The sequence below is a fragment of the Conger conger genome, chromosome 16 (genome assembly GCF_963514075.1).
Source record: "Conger conger chromosome 16, fConCon1.1, whole genome shotgun sequence".
Lineage (NCBI taxonomy): Eukaryota > Metazoa > Chordata > Actinopteri > Anguilliformes > Congridae > Conger > Conger conger.
Genome location: NC_083775.1, coordinates 16,184,107 through 16,204,780, shown reverse-complemented (window position 1 = coordinate 16,204,780; position 20,674 = coordinate 16,184,107). Strand labels below are relative to the sequence as shown.

Below are 20,674 nucleotides of genomic sequence, written 5' to 3'. Positions count from 1 at the left end.
TGGTCAAAAAAATGCCAAGCTGAGAGCTGGTCCGAAATGCTCAACCAGCTAAACCATGTTGAGCTGGGAGCTGGTCTGAACTGATAAACCAGCAACCAGCTGTTTCAAAACCTAGCTTAAGCTGTTTTTGTTTCAGCAGGGTGGTGCATAGCTGTGGTAGCAGAGCACTAAGAGCCAATAGCAGTGTGGCGTGGTTATTTAACAAGACGTCTATTGAACAAGATACCGGTAAACCAATTGCTTTATCTACGTAAACGGATATTCATATGCTACGCTAGACCGGTAAAAATGACAAATTTCGAAGATAAGGATCTTGGCTCGGACCAGAGACACCGCAATGGGCATGATGCGTCTGTGCGCTATGACGACTTCTGCGTAGCACCTGCTCTAAACTGAAGTGCACGAGCAAGCTCTCTCCAAAACTGGGCCTGCGGCTAAGCGGCATAATGTGTCAGGAGGAGGCAAAGTGAGACATAGCCACAGGCTGGCAAGCAGCCGAATGACATATATTTAGCTTAGCGTGTATAATGCATATCCCATAACGGACTTGGAATCTCTGTAACCACAGAACACGTTCACGCACATTTTAACCCACAAGCCAACAAACACGGAACCACCAACGCCACTGACCCTGCAAGAACCGAGCCGTCGCTTGGCCTTTAACAAGCAGCGAGCTCGTAAAAACAATATAATAAAATCCGCACAGAAACAGTAAAGTGAAAGTGGTTGTTCTAGATAGATAAAACATTAACATTTTTCGATTGCTGTAAGTACTGTCTGTTGGGGAATCACTGATAGGGGAGGTTTGTAGCTTAGCTTTAGATAACTACTAAAGCTGCCTTTCATTGTTCTGAATGAGTAACAATAACGCCTGTTTAAATAAAGGCCACTCATTAGGTTGACTCATTTTCGTACGATAACAGCTGTGATCGTGTTGATCTTGTGCCATTCACTTGAAATACATTTAGCAATCTGCAATAAGAAATTAATCATGATGTGTTCTTTCTGATCTACAGTTCATTCGTTGTAATTAAATCCCTTTATTACAGAAATTATGTAACGCAATGTGCACTATACTGCGTGTAATTAGACACGCATAGTCTGGCCAGCTTAATGATGATGATCAAAAATAAAAATCACCAAAAGTTAATTACAATCCAGTAATAGCATTATCATTTTTACACACACGTACACACAAACACATATGATGTGGTGAGTGCGTGTGCGCGCGCGCGCGTGTGTGTGTGTGTGTAGAGGTAGAGGTAAAGAGAGAAAGAGTGGGGAGAGGGAAAGAGAGAAAGAGAGCAAGGGGGAGAGAGAGATTCTTTAATCAAAGTGTCTCCAACACCTATCAATTTACTGTGACAGACACGCATTTTCCGTACATATCCGAACAGGGTTAATAACCAGGGGAAGTGAGATGGTCTAAACCAGCGCTGCAGTACCCCAGTGTACTCTCATACAGCGAAAAGAGCTCTACAAACGCGCGTGAGAGTTCCGCCGACGGCATAGCCCAATTCGTTGGACAAACAGAAGACTCTGCAGACTGACTTTAGCGATGCTTGCGCGTTCTGCGTTACCAGAAGTGCATCTACTCGAGTCGTGGACAGCACCACGTCGAATCTAGTGCGTCTCTTCCGACAACAACGGGGAAAAGCGCCTATCATTTTCAGATATCCTTACATTATTGATTTCACACCCGGCAAGATGAAGTCTCAATCGAAAACGACGCAAGGGAATTTTGGGGTGTGTTTATTGCCGTCAGTCTGGACCAGTAAGGAAACGCACGGACTTGCAGTTGACCGCAACTGAATGCAGTTCAATTCGGTACGCATTCGGTGAACAGGTGTCTGAGAGGCGAACGGATTCTTCCAGGTTCCAAGGCACAGGGCTGAAAATATTTTGGAATTCACCTAGCTCTTTTGCAATGCCCATCAACGGAATTAACTTTTATATTTAAAGGTAAGACATGACATTGCAGTACACAATTTCATCTGTTATTCTTGTATACATAATTTTGTAAAATGAAGGTGTTTGGCACGCTTTATGGATGGTTTTATACTACAAAATAAATAATCGTTTTTTCTAAAGTAAATTTTAGAATTATGGCGCACTTTATGAAAAATGCAAATCACACATATGAAATGTATTTTTCAGTTATAAAGAGTTCCTGTAAAAGGACAACCCAACCTTCTCAAAGCGTGCCCCGTGGAAGTGTTGGTGCAGACGATAGCCAACGCCTGTTAATTGGCTTTACCACTTGTTATCAGTTGTCAAACGTTCAATCTATTATCCCGTGTATCCATTTATCATAGCAGTGCTTTCAGTTGGTAGTTTTCTGTGTGCAATTTTCTCAAGCTGTGCACTGCACGTACACTGCTTGAGAAGTAACCTACATCACAAGGCAATATATGGTATTTTAATTGGCTTTTAAAAGTCCAATGTAAATGTGATTCTGAATCTGATCATTTTATCCCCCTCTTAACTGTCAAATAATTCACAACTCGACAGTAGGCTATAGCCTATATGTTCTCGGGTGCTCTAACTATATTCTCGTAGAAACTGCGACAGATAGTTCTACGTTTGCACGTCGTTCGATATACGTAGAACCCAATTTCATAAAACTGTCTAGAGAAGTAGTTTAAAATTTTACGGATTGATGAAAAACAAACTATGACACCAATGCGTCTACCCCCCCCCCAAAAAAAAAGTGGTAGTCGCACGCTCCGTTGTCTATAGTGTCCATCTTTTCATCCGTAGACGATCTCACTCTCTCTCACTCACTCAAGTTTTTTGGACATTTCATTTTTTATCTGCTCCATACAGAGCAATGCCATCCCGTTGCCATTGACCTATTGCCCCGGCACACTTCCTGGTGACGAGATTATAAAATCTGTATTGATGGGGCATACGCAAATCAAGCAATGAAATACGACTTCAAAGTGACAGCGTGGCTAACTCTCGAAGCCCTTACAGTGACGCAGGTGGTTGGTGCTGGAGAGGCCGAGGGATACTGTTCTGGCCAGATAGCGCTTCCAGAATGCAATTTGAGAGCTCGATGTTAGCATGTAAAGACAGCCACACACTTATCGCTCGCAGACCACCCGGACGGGGGGAGAGGGAGGGGGTGCTGTAATATAAACCATCTCCCCTGACATGGAGCACGTCACTGATATCATACAGGTCTATGTCTGAAGTTGCACATGAACGGTCTAAACCAGCGCTGGGCAAGGCGGGCCATACCCGCTTCTGGATTTCAGACCAACTTCTGCTCTTAATGATTTAATTGGCCCAATTATGATCTGTAATTTATAGCCACATTCCATGATATAAACAACAGCTGATAAATGTTCTTGTCTTGTGGCATTTTATTGTGGTCTTCACTAAAAAAGTGAATGGCTAATTAGCTGATGGAGCCAGGGTAACTGGTGGCAGTAAAATTTTGCATAAACACCAGCCCTCCAGGACTGGAGTTGCTCACGCCTGGGATATGGTCAGTTTCGTTAAGCTATAGGTGCAGATCCACAATAAGGAGTGCATCAAAAAAGCAACGACAAAGCTTAATTGAAGAGGACACTTTTCCAAGTATGGTATGGTGTCATTGCAATGCACAATCCAACAGTTCTTACAGTGACATACAGCGAGCAAGCTCACTGTCTCTTTGCCATTTCCTATATTACACAATAGCCAGCAGTGTGCCGTTAATGTTAGCACTCCAGACTCATGGCCAGGCGGTCACAGGTTCAAATCTGTGCTGTTTTAGCCTTGAGCGAGGCACTCGAAATGAACTGTTTCAGTAAATATCCAGTTGCATGTAATGTAAGCAAAGTAGGTTTCACCAGATAAGGGAGCATTTCCTAGCGAATGAACATTGTTTAATGCGGTATTCCTAAGGCTAGCAGGACAGAGAATGATGAATGCTTCCATAAGCACGTATGTAAATACACCTGCTGTGTGAAAAAACAGAGCAGTCTGCCATGCCATATGATATCCCTGCATTCTTACATGACCAGTGACTGTTAGTTTTCCATCATGAAAATACACAAAAAAAAAAACCTTGTGAAACCTCAGCCGTTGATTTGATTCAAATAAACTAAGTGAACTCATGTCATCTGAGTGTAGGAACAGACGGCAGCTTGCGACAGCCTGAAATGGGAGTTAAGTCTGCATTGTTTCAGGAATCCAGTCAGCTGGCACCCAAGGCCCAGCGGCCCATTATAAGTCTGCCTGTATGACAAAGGAAACTTCACACTCAAAATGGCACACCCAGCCAATTATATCAAGGCATATCATTCTTAATTAGTCCGCAATTTGGTTTTAATGAAGCATAATTCTAAAATCCTGGGATAGTTTAAAAGTGCAGTGCATAAACGCAGCAATGCTACCTCTGCTGTTATTTTATGTGAGACGTTGCGTTGACTTGACCCGTTTCTGACACCTGTCCTAGGTGAGACCACACTCTGGGCCGGCTGTACTTGAGAGAGACTCGTCACCATGGACACCTGGATATTTCCCTCCACCCCACCGAACCTGTCCGAGCCCCTCATGTACGACAGCTACATCCTGGGCAACGAGACGGACCAGAAGCACAGCCCCAATGTCACCGACCACAACTTCGACAAGACCAGCACGGTGATCATCACCTTCATGTACTTTGTGGTTTGCGCCGTGGGGCTCTGCGGCAACACGCTGGTCATCTACGTCATACTACGCTACGCTAAGATGAAGACCGTCACCAACATCTACATCCTGAACCTGGCTGTGGCCGACGAGCTCTTCATCCTGGGCCTCCCCTTCTTCGCCATCCAGCTGGCGATGGTCCACTGGCCTTTCGGGCTGGTGCTCTGCCGCGTGGTCATGACGGTCGACTCCCTCAACCAGTTCACCAGCATCTTCTGCCTGATGGTCATGAGCATCGACCGCTACCTGGCCGTGGTCCACCCAATCAAGTCCACCAAGTGGAGGAAGCCTCGCATGGCCAAGACCATCAACCTGGCGGTGTGGGGGATCTCTCTGCTGGTCAACCTGCCCATCGTCATCTACAGCGGGCTGATCATCAAGAACGAGAGCTGCTTCTGCACCATCGTGTGGCCCGAGCCCCAGGAGGCCTACCAGACCGCCTTCATGTTCTACACCTTCCTCCTGGGTTTCTTCCTCCCTCTGGCCGTCATCTGCCTCTGCTACCTGTTCATCATCATCAAGGTGAAGTCGTCGGGCATCCGGGTGGGCTCGTCCAAGCGCAAGCGCTCGGAGCGCAAGGTGACGCGCATGGTCTCCATCGTGGTGGCGGTCTTCGTCCTCTGCTGGCTGCCTTTCTACGTCTTCAACGTGACCTCGGTGACGGGGACCATCAGCACCACGCCGGTGCTCAAGAGCACCTTCGACTTCGTGGTGGTGCTGGGATACGCCAACAGCTGCGCCAACCCCATCCTCTATGCCTTCCTGTCGGAGAACTTCAAGAAGAGCTTCCAGAACGTTCTGTGCCTGAAGAAGGTGGGCGGGCTGGACGAGGCGGAGCGCAGCGACAGTCGGCAGGACAAGTCTCGGATGATGAACGACGCCACGGAGACGCAGAGCACGCTGCTCAACGGCGACCTGCAGACCAGCATCTGAGCCACGGGAGGAAGGAGGGAGTGCCCACGGAGGGTCAGCAGTCCACCCCCTTATCTCCAATCCCGCCCGAAAATACGATCCGGGGACCCGTCTGATTGATGCTGAAGGTCCACCATTTCTAACCACAGCCCCAGCAAAGAGCCAGTGATGTATCAGATAAACAAGATGGGGGGAGGAGTCAGGAGGTCAGGTGGAATCCCTTTCTCTCTGACCAAAAAAAAACATTCAATACTTTAAAGCATAACAAGGATCTTTCCTAAGACTCCAAGTCAGACACAGGGAAACCCCAACTTCCTCCCTACATCCCTGGTGACTGTCACCTGATTTCATCACTCTGAACACCTGGTTCTCAGCTCATGTTTTTTGGAGGAGCGAAAGAAGATTTGAAAAAGCCAAGCTCAAGAGAGGTGGTGCCATTTCCTCGTAAAAATATTGAAAGGATCACAGACTTACTTTGATGGGGTTTCCGTGGGAGGTCTTCTGATCGGGGCCCATTTTGATTGGTTGGTACCGGGGCAGAGGAGATGAAGAATTCTCAATCTCCTCCTCCGTTTCAGGGCAGTGCTCATTGTCAAAGGTGCTGAAACAAATCAAAGTCACCATGAGGAGGATGCTGACACCTTACCTATATTTCAACCGTATCTCTTCTATTTCCTGTTTACTTATGATTGGTCAACTTAAGGTTAGATGTATGCATTTCAGACACATGCATCTGAGACGACTGAGATATACATGCATTTAATTTCAAGTTCTTTAACCATTCCATGAAAGTGTGTCCTGTTTTAGCAACAACATTAAAAAAGGAATGCGTTTTTTGGGTAAGATGAGACAAAAGATTGAAATGTTTCAGGTATACTGCCTTTATAGTTAGTTGGTTTTACTCTTTCAAAGAGCAAAAGGCATCTGTGGTTTGGAAGTTCTTGCTCCTACTACACCGACCCAACCTGTGTTTCATGCTCTTCGGTTACCTCTGAACATGGAGCTTGGCTTTGCTCTCCCAACCAAGGGCAGAGATGACTGATAAGACCGGCATCTCACTGAGATCAAGGCAGGAGCTCTGATACAGTACAAACAAGCCTTAGCAGCAATTTTAAGGAAAATATATTTAAGGATTTCAGCACACATTACCCACCACCGTTCTTCATGATAACTTTTAAATCAGTCCTCTGTTTTACTGATGCCTAGGTGGAATTAATGCTTTCATGTGTAATTACAAGATGAGAAGCATTTTAGTGGCTATCTGTTCAGACTTAACAATCCCTTCGATAACAGCAGTGCTGTAATGAACCACGAATATTAATTTGCGATTGAAAGGCGTTAGAACCATCTGTGTCACATCTTTCCCACGGCACAGCTTGCGATTTCAAGGCAGAGACTGTTAGGCGTACTGGCCAGCATTTAGGCAGTCTGGCTATAGGATTATAGACCTTTTCCAGACATGGACCTCTTTTGCAAGACCACCAAAACATGGCTGTCTATCAGTGGTCCTTGCTGCTACGCGGAGGAAATGAGACTGAATATGGCAGCATGCCGTTTCCTCAAACACGTCGACATGAATCCGGTTTTGCAGGCTCACCTTCAGGTTTTCCCTGGTCGAATTAACTTGACGTGGCCAGTTTTTGAAGTACACCTCCATGCCATGAGTTCCATGGAATTCTGGGAAGTGAGACGTGAGAACAGGACTGTTCAACCACTCTCTCACGATGACAAATTTACTTTTTATTTTTAGAATGTGTATGCGTTTCTACTTGCGAGAAAGTTTATGTGCGTGTTCGCACTAGTGGGAGTGTGTGTTTGTGTGCATTTACTCAAGTGGGTGAGTGTATACGTTTGGGCATCTGTGTGTACGTGTTCATGCCGGTGGGAGAGAGTGCATGTGTGCTTGTGTTCAAAATAGCACACGATCCCTGGCAATGCATAGAACTGTGGTTACAGCGTTTCGTTTAATCACGAAGACCATGACGTAGTAACTTGCAGTCCTGGCACAACATTGTCACAGGCACATACCAAACTGCTGCTAGTGTATAGATCTAGGTTGTTTTTTTAGAGTCCTTGCTTGTGTCCAGTTCGCATTCTAGTGAACGGATGTGTGAAATATGTTGCATTTATTTAGCAGTGTAAAAAAGAATTTAACTTGATGACGCAGAAACTATTTCCTTTCTCCATTTTCCAGTTCAGTAAGAAAGATTACCTGTTGATATCATTATTACTATTATTATATATTAATAACAATATAATCTCTGTCATTATGAATACAAATAGGTATTGTATTTAAGAAAGCAGCATATTTTACAACTGAGATGCTTTTTGTATTTGCGATTTGTAAGAATGAAGTACTGTTGAAATGTCTGTCATTTATATCCGGTGAGCAGATTGTGTAAATGAAAAGAGAAAGTGTTCTGCAGATAAGGCCGGGGAGAGGCGATTAACGCCGCGGTGCGTTCAGTTCACCACACCCGCTCGAACTGGAGCAGTGCGTTGGGGAGTCCCCGGACGGGACGCCTCGAAACCTGAGCGTTGCGCAGATGAAACCATGACCGCCTTCTGGGGTCTCCGTGGTAACCTGTGAGGCGTTCCATTAAATGAGACATTTGTGAAGGGCTAGAACACACACCCCTTTGGGTGAAGCGTTCCTAATTACCCCCCTCCCCTCCAAACACACACACACACACACACACACACGTACATATACTTTCAGCTGGCTCCTTTGGACCATGGCCAGATAATTGTGTTGCCATGGTGTCGAACATGCCGGCTCAATGTCGGGCTGATTCCCTCGACAGAACTAGAAAAGCTATCTGTAGTGCCTTTAAGCACTGCTGGGACCCTGGGGGGTCCAAGTGCAGGTGCATTGTGGGAGTTTATATCCTGCTAGAAAAAACACAGAGATTAAGTACTCTGTGCAATTTCTCTCTCTCGCTCTCGCTCTCTCGTAGATGTGGTTAACGCGTACAGTGTGATGTTTTAACTGTTGCAAGAGGCAAAAATAGAATTCTGAGCAATTTCCTTCTGTTCGTACGTACTCGTATGTGTTTGTTTACTGTCCGCCGAACCGCTTCGATTTTTAGAACCTGTTGACCGCCCTGCGGGGGTAGGGAAGTCGTACTCGGTGGAGCGAGGCGGGGACAAAGGTTGCAGGAGGAATGGGAATCTCTGTTCGGCCTCATGTCTGTTTGCGATGGCCACAGTTTCTCTCCGGGAATGACGCGCGCGTGAAATTCAGCACGGCCCCGCCTTCACATCGGAGACTGTTCAGGGGACTCACGAGCAGTGCCTCTTCACCTTCAGCCTCCGTAGACAGCTGGGCTGGGCCTGAATGGTTACACTCTGGACTGGGCAGTTCGTTCCACAGACTGCATCACTCAATGCAGCAGGATTAGCAGTGTTGGGGAGAGGATGTGTGCAGGTACGTGTGCCAGGTTCCCCGAGTCAAGACTAACGCAGGGGGAAACTCCATTCAACGGCTCAGTCAGTGGAAAAAAATCACTGATTCAGATGTGTTTATTTTCCCATTTATTGTTTCATCTATTCCCATTTTCCTGCCGGTTTCCTCCCTGTTATGGGGGGGGGGGGGGGGGGGGCACTGATTACTCCATTGATGTTTTGCTCCTGCTCCCCAAATGCATCGGTGAAAAGCATGCCCTTTCCCCAAGCTTTCAGAGGCTGAAGATGACAGAAGGCCAAAAATGTGAGACACACGATCGTTACCGAAAGGTCAAGAACATGAGGCTCGTAATACCACACACACGTACATGCATGACCACATGCACACAGAATGAAATGTTCAGTGTCAAATCAACACATATGGAGTACATATGGACCCTATCGGACTCTTATGTACGCTAAAGGTTTAATTACAACTGAACACACTGTGTACGTGCACACAGACACACACATACGCATGCATGCATGAACAGACACACACATCCATGCATGCACCATACTCAACTTCATGTTTTTGTTTTTCTCTCACATACACAACCGTCCTCACTTTTTGCAATGAGAGACTGTACTTCTGATTTCTTGAGATAGATGTTGATATTTTCCTGATTCTGGTCAGTTATGTTGTCTTTTTCATATACAAGAAGTATAAATTAAGACAAAATGTATAATGATTCAGTTATGTGCATAAATAAATGATTGGAAAATTACGTGAATTCTAATGACTGGCTTTCAAATAAAGTCTTATGGTACTCGCAGACCAAATCAGACACGCAACGCATTCCATTCATTTTCTATGGAGAGCCTTGTGATGTGTGAAGTTTGCAGTCCGGTGAGTGCTGTGTATGTTCGACGGTTCTGTATTCGCATGTAGTGATCTGCCCATGCCAAGCAACTGCGTCCAGCACAGCTCGCATGGCTCACAAAACTAGCTAGATGTTACAGACAAAATATGAATCAAGATTCAGCAACTGTATTGCTTATTATTCGTTTTCAGAACCACATTTTAGTGGACTGTTTAGTAGGAGGAATACGAAAAAGGTGATAAACAGTCTGCCATCTTATTCCGCTTGGCCAAAACAAACGAAAGCAGTGCAATCCAATCAGGTGCCGATAAAGTTCTGCGGCAGATTACGTACATATTCGTATTGATCCAATCAGAGGGAACCCACCTACAGTACCGCCCATTAAACGAGCAACTTGAGTGTGGGGCTTTCGCCGGATTTGGTCTGTGAGCACCTTCACAGCACTGGAACTTCAGGTTAAAAAATGATCTGTATGTCTCCCTCTTGTGGTCAGATGTATATTTTACTTCAAATCACCTTTGTGGGAGCACTTTGTGGGAGCACTTTGTACCCAAAAACAACAATGGGCCAGATTTACGTACATGACGCTCGCAGTGCAAACTGTGGCCTGACGAGGGAATGTTGGTGTGGTCGCAATCTGCCTGAATTAACCGTCTTATTTACGAAGGCTGCAGCTCATTACGCAATTAGTACTGCCTACGAAATGCATTTTGCTTAAGAGACAGATCTTAAACAGAGCAGTTAAAACAGGAGTTTAATACTTTGAATATCTTCACTGCATGTGGCGAATTCCTTGTATCGGCTGCCACGTGAAAGTGTATTCAGTGCAGGAAAACATTTGTACATATTCCAGCTGTGGTGGCTATTGTCGTTTCTCCCAGAACTATTTGTATAGCTGGTTGTTTGACACAGAAGTCTTTCCCGTTTATTTTCCGTGATTATTTTGGAGGATAAATAATACACACAACCCTGTTTTAATTATTTTAGCAATTCCAGTTGAGAATGCTCTGTTTCTACCAATATTCTGTTAAAGGCAAAATGCATGGCTTTCCTCCATGGACAAAGGCAAGGCGATTAAAAGCAGCAAATCAATGCATCCAGCCTACAATCAATGCATTCTGCTGCTTTTTTACAAGCAGCAACGATTTTTTCAAAGTTCAAAGTTGTTACTGCCACTATGGTCGAGCATTTTAGTTCAGTAATTTCCTACAGCTTCGCAAGAGATATTGGTTAATTTAATAAATTGTTTTCTTAATATTTTCTGTGATAAACACCCAGCCTTAGTTATGGCCTGGCTGAAATAATTAATTCATATTTAATTTGAATAATCACTTTGATGATTTCTTGGAGTTAAAATAGTGCGTAATAATAGTAATAATCTTTTGCAAAGATAATTTAAAGTTATTTCAAGATTCGGAGCCTGTGTCTCATCTCCCTTGTGCCTCGGTTCACGACTGCTCTTCATAGACGGTTAAATTACGCGCACAAATCGACCCTCGTTAATTACGTGAACTTTAGTAAATTCAATGGAAAACATAATCAGCCACACTTATATAACATATACATTAAGGAGAGAAGTGCATCTTGTGATGACTCGCCTAGACACGCATACTGCGGTTTCAGCCCTGTGTGCCAGTTCGATACATACGACGCACGTTTCCTGGGCATAATGCGTCATTTCTGAGCCTGAAAATCGTTGCAAAAGGCTTAGTACATCTGGCCCAATATGTTACATACTATTTCTTTAGCAATACTATACACAATATGAAATGCTCGTTTATTTTTAAAATTCTGGGTTCAAAGCTTTTCCATGTGTGTAAATAACAGACGAGTTCCAAGACTGTTTGTGTGTCAAGGCTATGAGTGCTATTGACGTTATTAAGTAATATGTACCTTGATATTAACAGCTGTGGCCAGAACGAGAAGGTTAAATCAGTGGCTGAGACTGAGCACGTCATTCAAACTGCGTTCATTAAGACAGTAGCATCGATCCAGCTGACATCAAAGTGCCATCTTGCACAATCGTGTGCAACAAAACGGGAGATCAATGCCGCAAACCGATTGCGAAAGAAAGGTTGTCATTTCGACAAGGCCAAAGGTGCAGACGATGCCGGCCGGGATAGTGGACCCCTCCCACGACGCACTGGACTACGGCATGACAAAGAATGTACACGGAGCTATATGAACGCATTTCTGTGAGGTACTGTCAAAACATCTGCTTCTGTAAATATTCAGCATTACCACTGGAACTATTATTATTTGGAAATATGTTGCTATTAAAAACACTGCATATTTAAAAAAAGAAATGGCCTGTATTTTTTTACATTATTGGCATTTGGCAGACACTCTTATCCAGAGCAACGTACAGTTGATTAGACTAAGCAGGAGACAATCCTCCCCTGGAGCAAAGCAGGGTTAAGGGCCGTGCTCAAGGGCCCTACGGCTGTGCGGATCTTATTGTGGCTACACTGGGATTAGAACCACCGACCTTGCGTGTCCCAGTCATTCACCTTAACCACTACGCTACAGGCCGGCCGGATATTCTGTGATATCCATACATAACATAGTTACTCACAACCAAGCCTAACCTTAACCTAAGTAAAGGCCTGCATTACCTGGTTCTGAGATGTTTAAAGGCCAAAGATGTAGAATGTTTTCACATCTGATAGAATAAAAACGAAAACAACATTAATCAAAGGCACAGAACTGCTACAGAAGACAGAGATTAAAACAACCGCAGCAACATTATTGTCCTGTGACACAATCCTATAAGAGAACATAATGTCACAGTTAGAGCTGGGGCCCACCCCCCCGTGGAGCAATGTGGGGTTAAGGGCCATGCTCAAGGAACCAACCACTGCTCTGACCTTACTGTCTCGACACTGGGGCTTGAACCACCAACCTTCCAAGTCCCAGTCAAGCACCTCAGCCACTGGCTATCGGCTGCCCCACTACCTATAAGACATACCTCGACAAGAAAGGAAACCTCAGACTAACAGAACACAGACAATAAATTGACGTATAATATTCTGAAACAGAGTACAGTTCCTAATGCTGTACACTGTCTTAGACTGAGTTTGTGTTTACAGGGGGAAATGAACCAAAGCAGCCTGCCGGTGGCTATCACAGCGGTGTGCTTAAGCCCACCGCACTCCAATACAGATCCCCCGAGATCAGCCCCTCGCTCTTTCAGTTCAGACGGAAAACAAACCTGAGGACTCCCAAATCCTCTCAGGGGCAAAGTCCCAGGTTTGGTCAGAGAGGGGTAACGACCTACAAGTCACTGAGTTTCGTCGTCATTGTGCAAGAACCCGAGCCGGAGGACTTTATGCCCACTTCCACTGAGGTCATCGATTGCTTCGGTTAACAAGCCCGGCTCCCGCCACTCTCAGCGTAGCGCAGTCGTATCAGTACGCACACACCGAGGCGACAAGCCCGCTAATGACTACAGCATATAGAAGGGTCTGCTGAACCCCTTTAAATGACTTGCGCTCGAAGAAGAAGAAAATCAGGAAGACTACAGTGTGCGTGTCTGCGTATCTATGGTAACAGAATTGAGTCTGTGCCTTCATTAGCTTCAGGGTATTGCTGCATTAGCCTCTGTTCACATACGGAGTGCCAGCTGTCGCCCGGGAGACGATCCCTGCTCATGGCCAGCACTAGCTCTGCGATGAGACTGCAGTCTGACCATGTAAAATAGTCATTGTGACAACGTGAATTGGGAGTACTTCTCCCAATAATAACCTGCCAATATCAACTAGAATGATCAATGTATTACGAATACAGTTTTCTTCCACGAAAGTCTTTCTGGAAGAGCATCTTCTAAATGACAAATGTAATGGCTACAAAAACAAGATGACAAAAATAATCAAGGAGCTTTTTTTCAAACATTGAGCCTTTTAAGGTGCACATAAATATGTATTTGGGCATAATATATGCATTTTGTACAAATTGATTGATTTCAAGTTGCTTTTCCCAGACAGGGTATATGGTGAAATATTGCCATCTTGTGGTAACATCCTATTAGTCAACTGCACTTGAATTTTATTCTACAATTCCCAGATTTTCTGAATTCAGAGAAGGCTGCTTCAGAGAAAACACATAGTTTTAAACACACACACAGTGTTTACGAAGTTGGACAGTGACAATGTTGTTGCTCTGCAGTTCAGCATATTGGATTTGAAATTAAAAGATGAATATCAGTTTAAAGGTACAACAGGTAAGATTTTTGTGTTAAAACATTGTTGCAAGACCATTGTAAATCCCTTCCTATCATTGAAAAAGGCTCACTGACATGCTGACTCACCCTCTACCTGTGTTTATAGTCCTTAAATTCGGGTTTCAAAATATGCATTTGACAGGCCGGGACAGAACATCTATAGCTGTACAATAATTCAAGCTCATTGGTTGAAAATGGGCGGCACGGATGGTGCAGTGGGTAGCACTGCCGCCTCACAGCAAGGAGGTCCTGGGTTCGAATCCCCGTCGGCCGGGGCCTCTCTGTGCGGAGTTTGCATGTTCTCCCCGTGTCTGCGTGGGTTTCCTCCGGGTACTCCGGTTTCCTCCCACAGTCCAAAGACATGCAGGTTAGGCCTATTGGAGAGTCTTAATTGCCCGTAGGCATGAGTGTGTGAGTGAATGGTGCGTGTGCCCTGTGATGGACTGGCGACCTGTCCAGGGTGTATTCCTGCCTTTCGCCCAATGTATGCTGGGATAGGCTCCAGCCCCCCTGCGACCCTGATCAGGATAAGCGGGTTCAGATAATGGATGGATGAATGGATGGTTGAAAATGAGTTATGATAGCCACAGCCAATGGCATTTCAACTCTTGACTGTTAGTCTGAAATTACCTATGGTACCTTTAAAGTCATTTCAGGGCATTTACATCCATATTGGGTGATCCGGGCAAGAAACACCCAATATACACAGAGCCAAACACACATTCACACACTCAGTGGCCACTTCATAAGGCACACCTGGCTTGTTAACCCAAATAGCCTGGTCCTCCAAACAGCGAATCATGTGGCTGCAACATGATTTGGTGAAGATGTTCACAAATGGTGAAGACCTTTAGTATTTGTTCAACCAAAATGCGTGATCTAAGTGAGTTTGGCTGTGGTATGACCATTGGTGCAAGACACGGTGGTTCCTGCATCTCAGAAACGGCTGCCCTCCTGGGATTTCAAACACCACGGTCTCTAGTGTTTACAGGGAATGGTGCACACACCCAGGGAGTGACAGTTCTGTGGCCAAAAACACCGCGTGACTGAGAGTGGTCAGAGGAGAGTGGGCAGACTGGTTCAAGCTAACAGAAAATCCACAGATGCTCGTTTAGCTTTTTTTTTTTTTTTAACAACAGGCAACAGTATTTCTGAATGATAACTTCAACTTCAAACTTTGAAGCAGATGGGCTTCAACCACGGCGGACTCCCCTCCCGTCTGTCAAGAACAGGAACTGGAGGTGCAGACCATGAACGTGTGGCTGAGAAATTTGCAGGGATGGCCAAAAGATCCCTAGTGTTTCCAGCACATCAATGAATTCATGGCGCAAGATATTCAGGCTCTTCTGGAGGGAAAAGGGGGTCCCATCATGTACCAGACTGTAGCACATAATGAAGTAGCTACATTTGTGTGTGTGTGTGTGTCTAGTGGACCATACTTTTATTATTTGTTGACCAAACACGATCATTGGCCCCCCCAAAAAATAACTTATTTACTCATACAAGTTCTCCACACTTACCTTGCCACAGGTTCTGCACTGGGAACACAGCAGTGACAGTCTCCATTGCAATTAAACAATGACTTGACTGAAGTCTCCTGATTGGACACTGTGTCGTCAGTGGTATCTAAAGCAAAGAGTGTGTGTTAAATAAGTAGCACAGAGCTTGGCTTTTATCAAGGTCACACAGTACTGCAGCACTGACCTCATGTGAACGATGATTAATACTTCACATTTCCCCATGCCGATAACACTGCTGCCCCACTGCTCACATCCACACCACTGTGTTGAGCGTCGAGTGGTGTCTGTGTTGTGTGTTTCGGCATTCAGCGTGTTGTGTGTCGAGTGTTGTGAGTGCTGTTTGTGCCGTTTGTGTTGTGCGACGGGCAGAATAAGAAAACACAGGACCAGGGCAAGTTTGTTCTGTTTGTCTTTTTAATCACTGAAACAGATGAAGCCTTCTCCTCGAAACGTTTCAGCTCTGTCCCTGAATGTCCGAAGGTGGCGTTATCTCTCTTTCTCTCTCTCTCTCTCTCTCTATCTCCGCCATGACGCATCGAAAGCCTCGGCACGTTTGTTCACAAGGTTCATGGTTTTTTTTTTTTATTCGTTTTTCTCCTGTTTAAAGTAATAAAAATAAATATCTGCAGCAGACTGGAGGACATAGATATACTTCTGTTTTCACAAGTCCCCAACCGTCTCCTCCAATCCCCTGGGTTGGTGGCAGCGATGCGATGAGAATAACAACAGCGCGGCTCGTGGCCTCTACTAGCAATACACAGAAGTAATACAAAATAACAAAATAACAAAAAAAAAATAAACAGTTATGCCAAGATTCAATCGAAGCACGACGAGCTTTGTCCTTGCGCGTTTAAGCCAAGACTTTCGTATTCCCGCCGCGTGAGCGGCGGTTGCCGATATGAGGAAAAACAGGCGTGAGTTCGATAAACCTGCGCTGCGTTTCGGCGGGGACTGAGGCCGAGCGCAAAGCGGCGTAACCGGGCCGTCTTCCGCACAGCCCGTTCCATCCGGTTCAAACCAGTTCAAACCGGTTCAAACCGGCTCGCTCAACTCGCACGCGCCGACCCTGAAGGCTACCCCCCTCCGCGCCACGGCATCGTACCTGTAGCCGCGGTCGGCGATACCGTCCGGATGAGCGTAACGTTGCGCCGGTCAATACTGTTGGGCGACGGTAGAGTGCGCGTCGACCGTCTTACAGAACGCGCACGCGATCTGAAACGGCGCAGCGATCTGTAGATCTTGCAGACACACGAGGCTCGGTCAGGTCAGTGCCCTTTGCGGTTTAACGGGCAAGGTGCTTTAGGACCCACAGACGTCCTCCCCCAGGGTCTACGGGACGTCTCAAAGACACGCACGGGCGTACATGCATCCTCAACTCACCACCGCAAACCCTAAACTGCTTTTTTAAGTCTTTGGTACGACTCGGCTGAGGTTTGAACCAACAACCTTCGGGTATGGGAACTATGTTATGATTATAGGTATGATTCTGGACTGTGCTACAGTTTTGAGCAATCAATACGTTTCAGCTCCTACGTGAACCATATTGAAATCATGCGTACTCAATATTGCCGCGAGACGTCCGTAGTTAATCGTATTTTTTTTTTCCACAACCAATTGAGCAAATGCAACCATCATAATACCGAAAACGTCTTCACAATATTTAGAAAAAGCAAAAAAAAAAACAAAACAAAAAAAAATAAAATAAAAAGAAAAAATTATACTCCCAAAAAACAACATCTGTACCATGACATCAAGATACATGACAGCAAAGTAATCAACGACTTTTTAAAAAAATAGATATTCTTGCCCGCAACCGAAAAGGAAAGGAAGGAGACGAGAGAGTCGCCGTGGCGACGCTGGTCCCGCCCACGTTCTGTCCCGTCTCCGCCCCCATCCTCCCGAGTCGGGCCTGTTTTTTCCGGGGTTTTTTTTTTTTCTTTTAAACATAGATTTTTACTAGATTCATACAGTATTCCAGAACTAATGTCACAAATAATACAATACATTAAAAAAAGTTCTTGCAAAGTTCACAACATCATACTTGTGGTTTTCTTTTTTTCTTTTTTTTTACTTTTTGCATTCAGACTTTTCTGCATATATAGGAGAAAATAAGAAACCCAAAAAAAAACTAAACAAAAAGAGGTCTTGCTCCCAGCGTGAGGATCAAAAATGCTTGGTCAGTTTGGACCTAGAGCACCATGGGTACTGATGATGAAAACACCAATCTCTCTGGCTCCTCCTCCCGGAAAATGACGGGCGCTTCCCCCCCCCCCGTTCCGGTAAACACCCGGGGGTCCACCCCCCCCCTCCCCTCCCCTCCACTCTCCGTGTGGATGCATATTCCATCTGACCCCCGACCACCCCCCCCACCCCCATCCCCATCCCGTTTGTCGTCAAGTAGATACTGGTAGCTCAGTGCTGAATTTCCTTCTAGGTTTGCATGATTTGTCATCACTTTCCGCGTGTGTTCATTGGGGAAAATGATCTTCAGTAAAGAGTTTCAGGTAGGTTTGTGTGTCGCCCTCCGCTGCCTTGTTTCCCGCTCCCTCGGTCCTGCCATAGTTTGTGTTTTTTTTTTCTTTCTCCGTCCGTCTTCCCCGAAGGCTGTCCCGTGTCTCGCAAAGGCCTCTGGGTAAGGCTACTCGTACTCCAGGAACTGCTTGTGATAGAACAGCAGATACCTGCCGGAGAGAAGGGAGGGAGCGGTCAGACGGCGGCTGCCCGACACTCGGACATCACTTCCTCACCATACCCAACGCGCTACACGCCAGATACAAACAGGAGGATCCAGGTGTGCTGCAGCCAGGACAGGTTATATAAGGGACGAACACAAAATATGAGATGGTGGAAAACAGCAGCTCAGAGAAACGCACTCTATTTAATGTACAAAACGTCAAGCAAAATGTACAAAATGTCTCCCTCGACTGTGAGAAGTTGACTTTGAGGAACACAACATTTGACATCAAGTCGCATATCATCACTTCCTCAAGACGCACAGTCTTCGCGAAAGACTTTGTAGCTTAAATTCATCTGAGGGACCTTTTGACTGCTAAAATGTTTTCAAAGCAAAATGCATATCTGACATTGTATTTCAGTGCAGTTGGAGTTGAAGGTCCCTTTTGGAGAAAGAGATTAAACCGCTTGTCGGTAGGCATTATTCAGCTATACCCTGTTATCTTGACTGCCCCTTATAATAAGCACCAAGATTAACCGAATCCTTGTGCCATATTTCTGTTGTTCTAATTCCAGAAGCAACCGAGATAGATGCTTCCAGTTTGAACTTAATTATTGTGGAAAATGGAATGCTGTAATTATATCTCACATAAAATAGTTGTCGCATAAAATAGATGCGGAAAGATTTTTCTAGGCAGTGATCATATATCGCCCATGTGCCACACACACCTATTGGAACCAGAAAATAATAAAAATAATATAATAAAATAAAATAAAATAAAAATAAGGAGTTTGACACGGTGCTGACTGCATATTTTCAGATGATACATTTCCAAACCTCGCTAGTCGAACCTTGTATTTTATTCTATAGGCAACTGGGGCATTTATCAGAGTTTGAAGGTATATAATGTTGAAATGTCGCTGACATAAAATACATGGTTAGACTAGAGGAGGAGCGAAATCCTGTCTTTTTACTGTTTAGTGTCGAACCATTACCAGTGCACGGGTTATGACGAGGTGCTACTTCCTGTTCGGTACGCGTGCCCACCGCCCTTACGACAGGAACTTCCTGTATCGGGCCTCGACGGCGGTGTAAGTCTCTCTAAACAAGAGCACTGGCTAAATAGACAAGTAAATACTCTTTTTTTTCCGAACTCGTAATGGTAATGACGCGCTAAAAGGCGTGAGGAGGGGGGAGGTCACCCTTCGCTGTCCAACACGTCCTCGATGCTGGCCTTGGTGATGATGGCGTCGTCGCACTTGAACCACTGGTCTTTGTGCTGCCGGATGAAGCTGGTGTAGTGGCCGCTCTCCAGCGTCCCCTGGTGGTTCACCACGGCAAACAGCGAGTACCTGGGGGGGAGGGGGGGGTTCAGTCCCGTGCTCGAGAGCCGCGCCCGGACGTAGCTAGCCGAGGTGATGTCATCTCGCCATCTTAATAATAATAATAATAATAATAATAATAATAATAATATACCTTTTATTATTTGGCCTCTGCATTTGACCCATCCTAGTTATTAGGAGCAGTGGGCGGCCACAGTGCAGCGCCCGAGGAGCAATGTGGGGTTAAGGGCCTTGCTCAAGGGCCCAACGGCTGTGCGGATAATTTATCGTGGCTTGACCGGGATTCGAACCACCGACGTTGTGGCTCCCAGTCATGTACCTTAACCACTACGCTACAAGCCGCCACCGAGTTCTTCGGCGGAACTGCTGTTCTAATACGATCAGACACGGGGGGTTGGGTCAGACGTCTGTTCCGTACGCGTAGTTAACCGTCCACACCAAGAACGATAACTCTTGATCGGCTGTCCGTGTTTCTATCGTTCATTCGGGTGGACAGAAAGCACTCTGAAACTGATGTCGTTCGCCACTGTCGCTGTAGTTTAAAAACGATTTTTGAAACGACATTTATGGTTATAGTTGTAGTTCTTGGTGGGGACGGGCCTGTAGTTCTCAGGGCCTGGGCTGAGAGTTGTTAGTCCAGAGAGACGAGGCTTGGGGGGGTAGGGTCTCTGCCCTCACTGAGTGGACACAGAGGTGCCACAAGGAATCGGGAAAGACAAGTCACATGTGCTGTTTATGAACAAAACCCACGTCATCCTGTAGGAAAGAGATGATTGGTCCGTTCTCAGTCGGGGGGGGGGGCGGTGCTTACTTGTTGTCGTTGTTCAGGGCGTCCACCGGCTGTAGGTACTGGCCGTTCACTCTGCTCTCTTTACTGCGGGAGAGAAGGGGACACAAGAACGCTTAAACACAGTCAGCTCGAAAAGGCTTCCCCCCAAATCTCCGTACAGAGAGAGGACGGACGGCCATCAATCACCCCAACCCCACCTCTCTGCCTTTAATGACACTCTTAAATTAGCCCGTGTGCGAGGATTTTATTATCCAATAAACAGGGGGAC

At 45.6% G+C, this 20,674-nt stretch overlaps 2 protein-coding genes across 4 annotated transcripts in view; one reads left to right on the top strand and one right to left on the bottom strand.

The window, feature by feature from the left end:
- Nucleotides 1-1,796: 1,796 nt before the first annotated feature.
- On the top strand, nucleotides 1,797-8,295 carry LOC133114537 (somatostatin receptor type 2-like). The gene is made up of 2 exons (XM_061224025.1): nucleotides 1,797-1,962; nucleotides 4,448-8,295. The coding sequence occupies exon 2, from the start codon at nucleotides 4,495-4,497 to the stop codon at nucleotides 5,611-5,613; it is 1,119 nt and encodes a 372-aa protein (XP_061080009.1). The 5' UTR covers nucleotides 1,797-1,962; nucleotides 4,448-4,494; the 3' UTR covers nucleotides 5,614-8,295.
- A 9,686-nt stretch (nucleotides 8,296-17,981) lies between these two features.
- The window catches only part of LOC133114431 (ubiquitin carboxyl-terminal hydrolase 22), a 38,920-nt gene continuing 36,227 nt past the window's right edge, over nucleotides 17,982-20,674 (bottom strand). For all 3 annotated transcript variants that reach the window (XM_061223809.1, XM_061223807.1, XM_061223808.1), the window contains 3 exons: nucleotides 20,428-20,490; nucleotides 19,476-19,625; nucleotides 17,982-18,280 (listed from right to left, as the gene is read on the bottom strand). In XM_061223809.1, coding sequence (XP_061079793.1) covers nucleotides 18,238-18,280; nucleotides 19,476-19,625; nucleotides 20,428-20,490 — 256 coding nt within the window. In that variant the 3' untranslated portion in view covers nucleotides 17,982-18,237. The remainder of the gene's footprint in view (nucleotides 18,281-19,475; nucleotides 19,626-20,427; nucleotides 20,491-20,674) is intronic.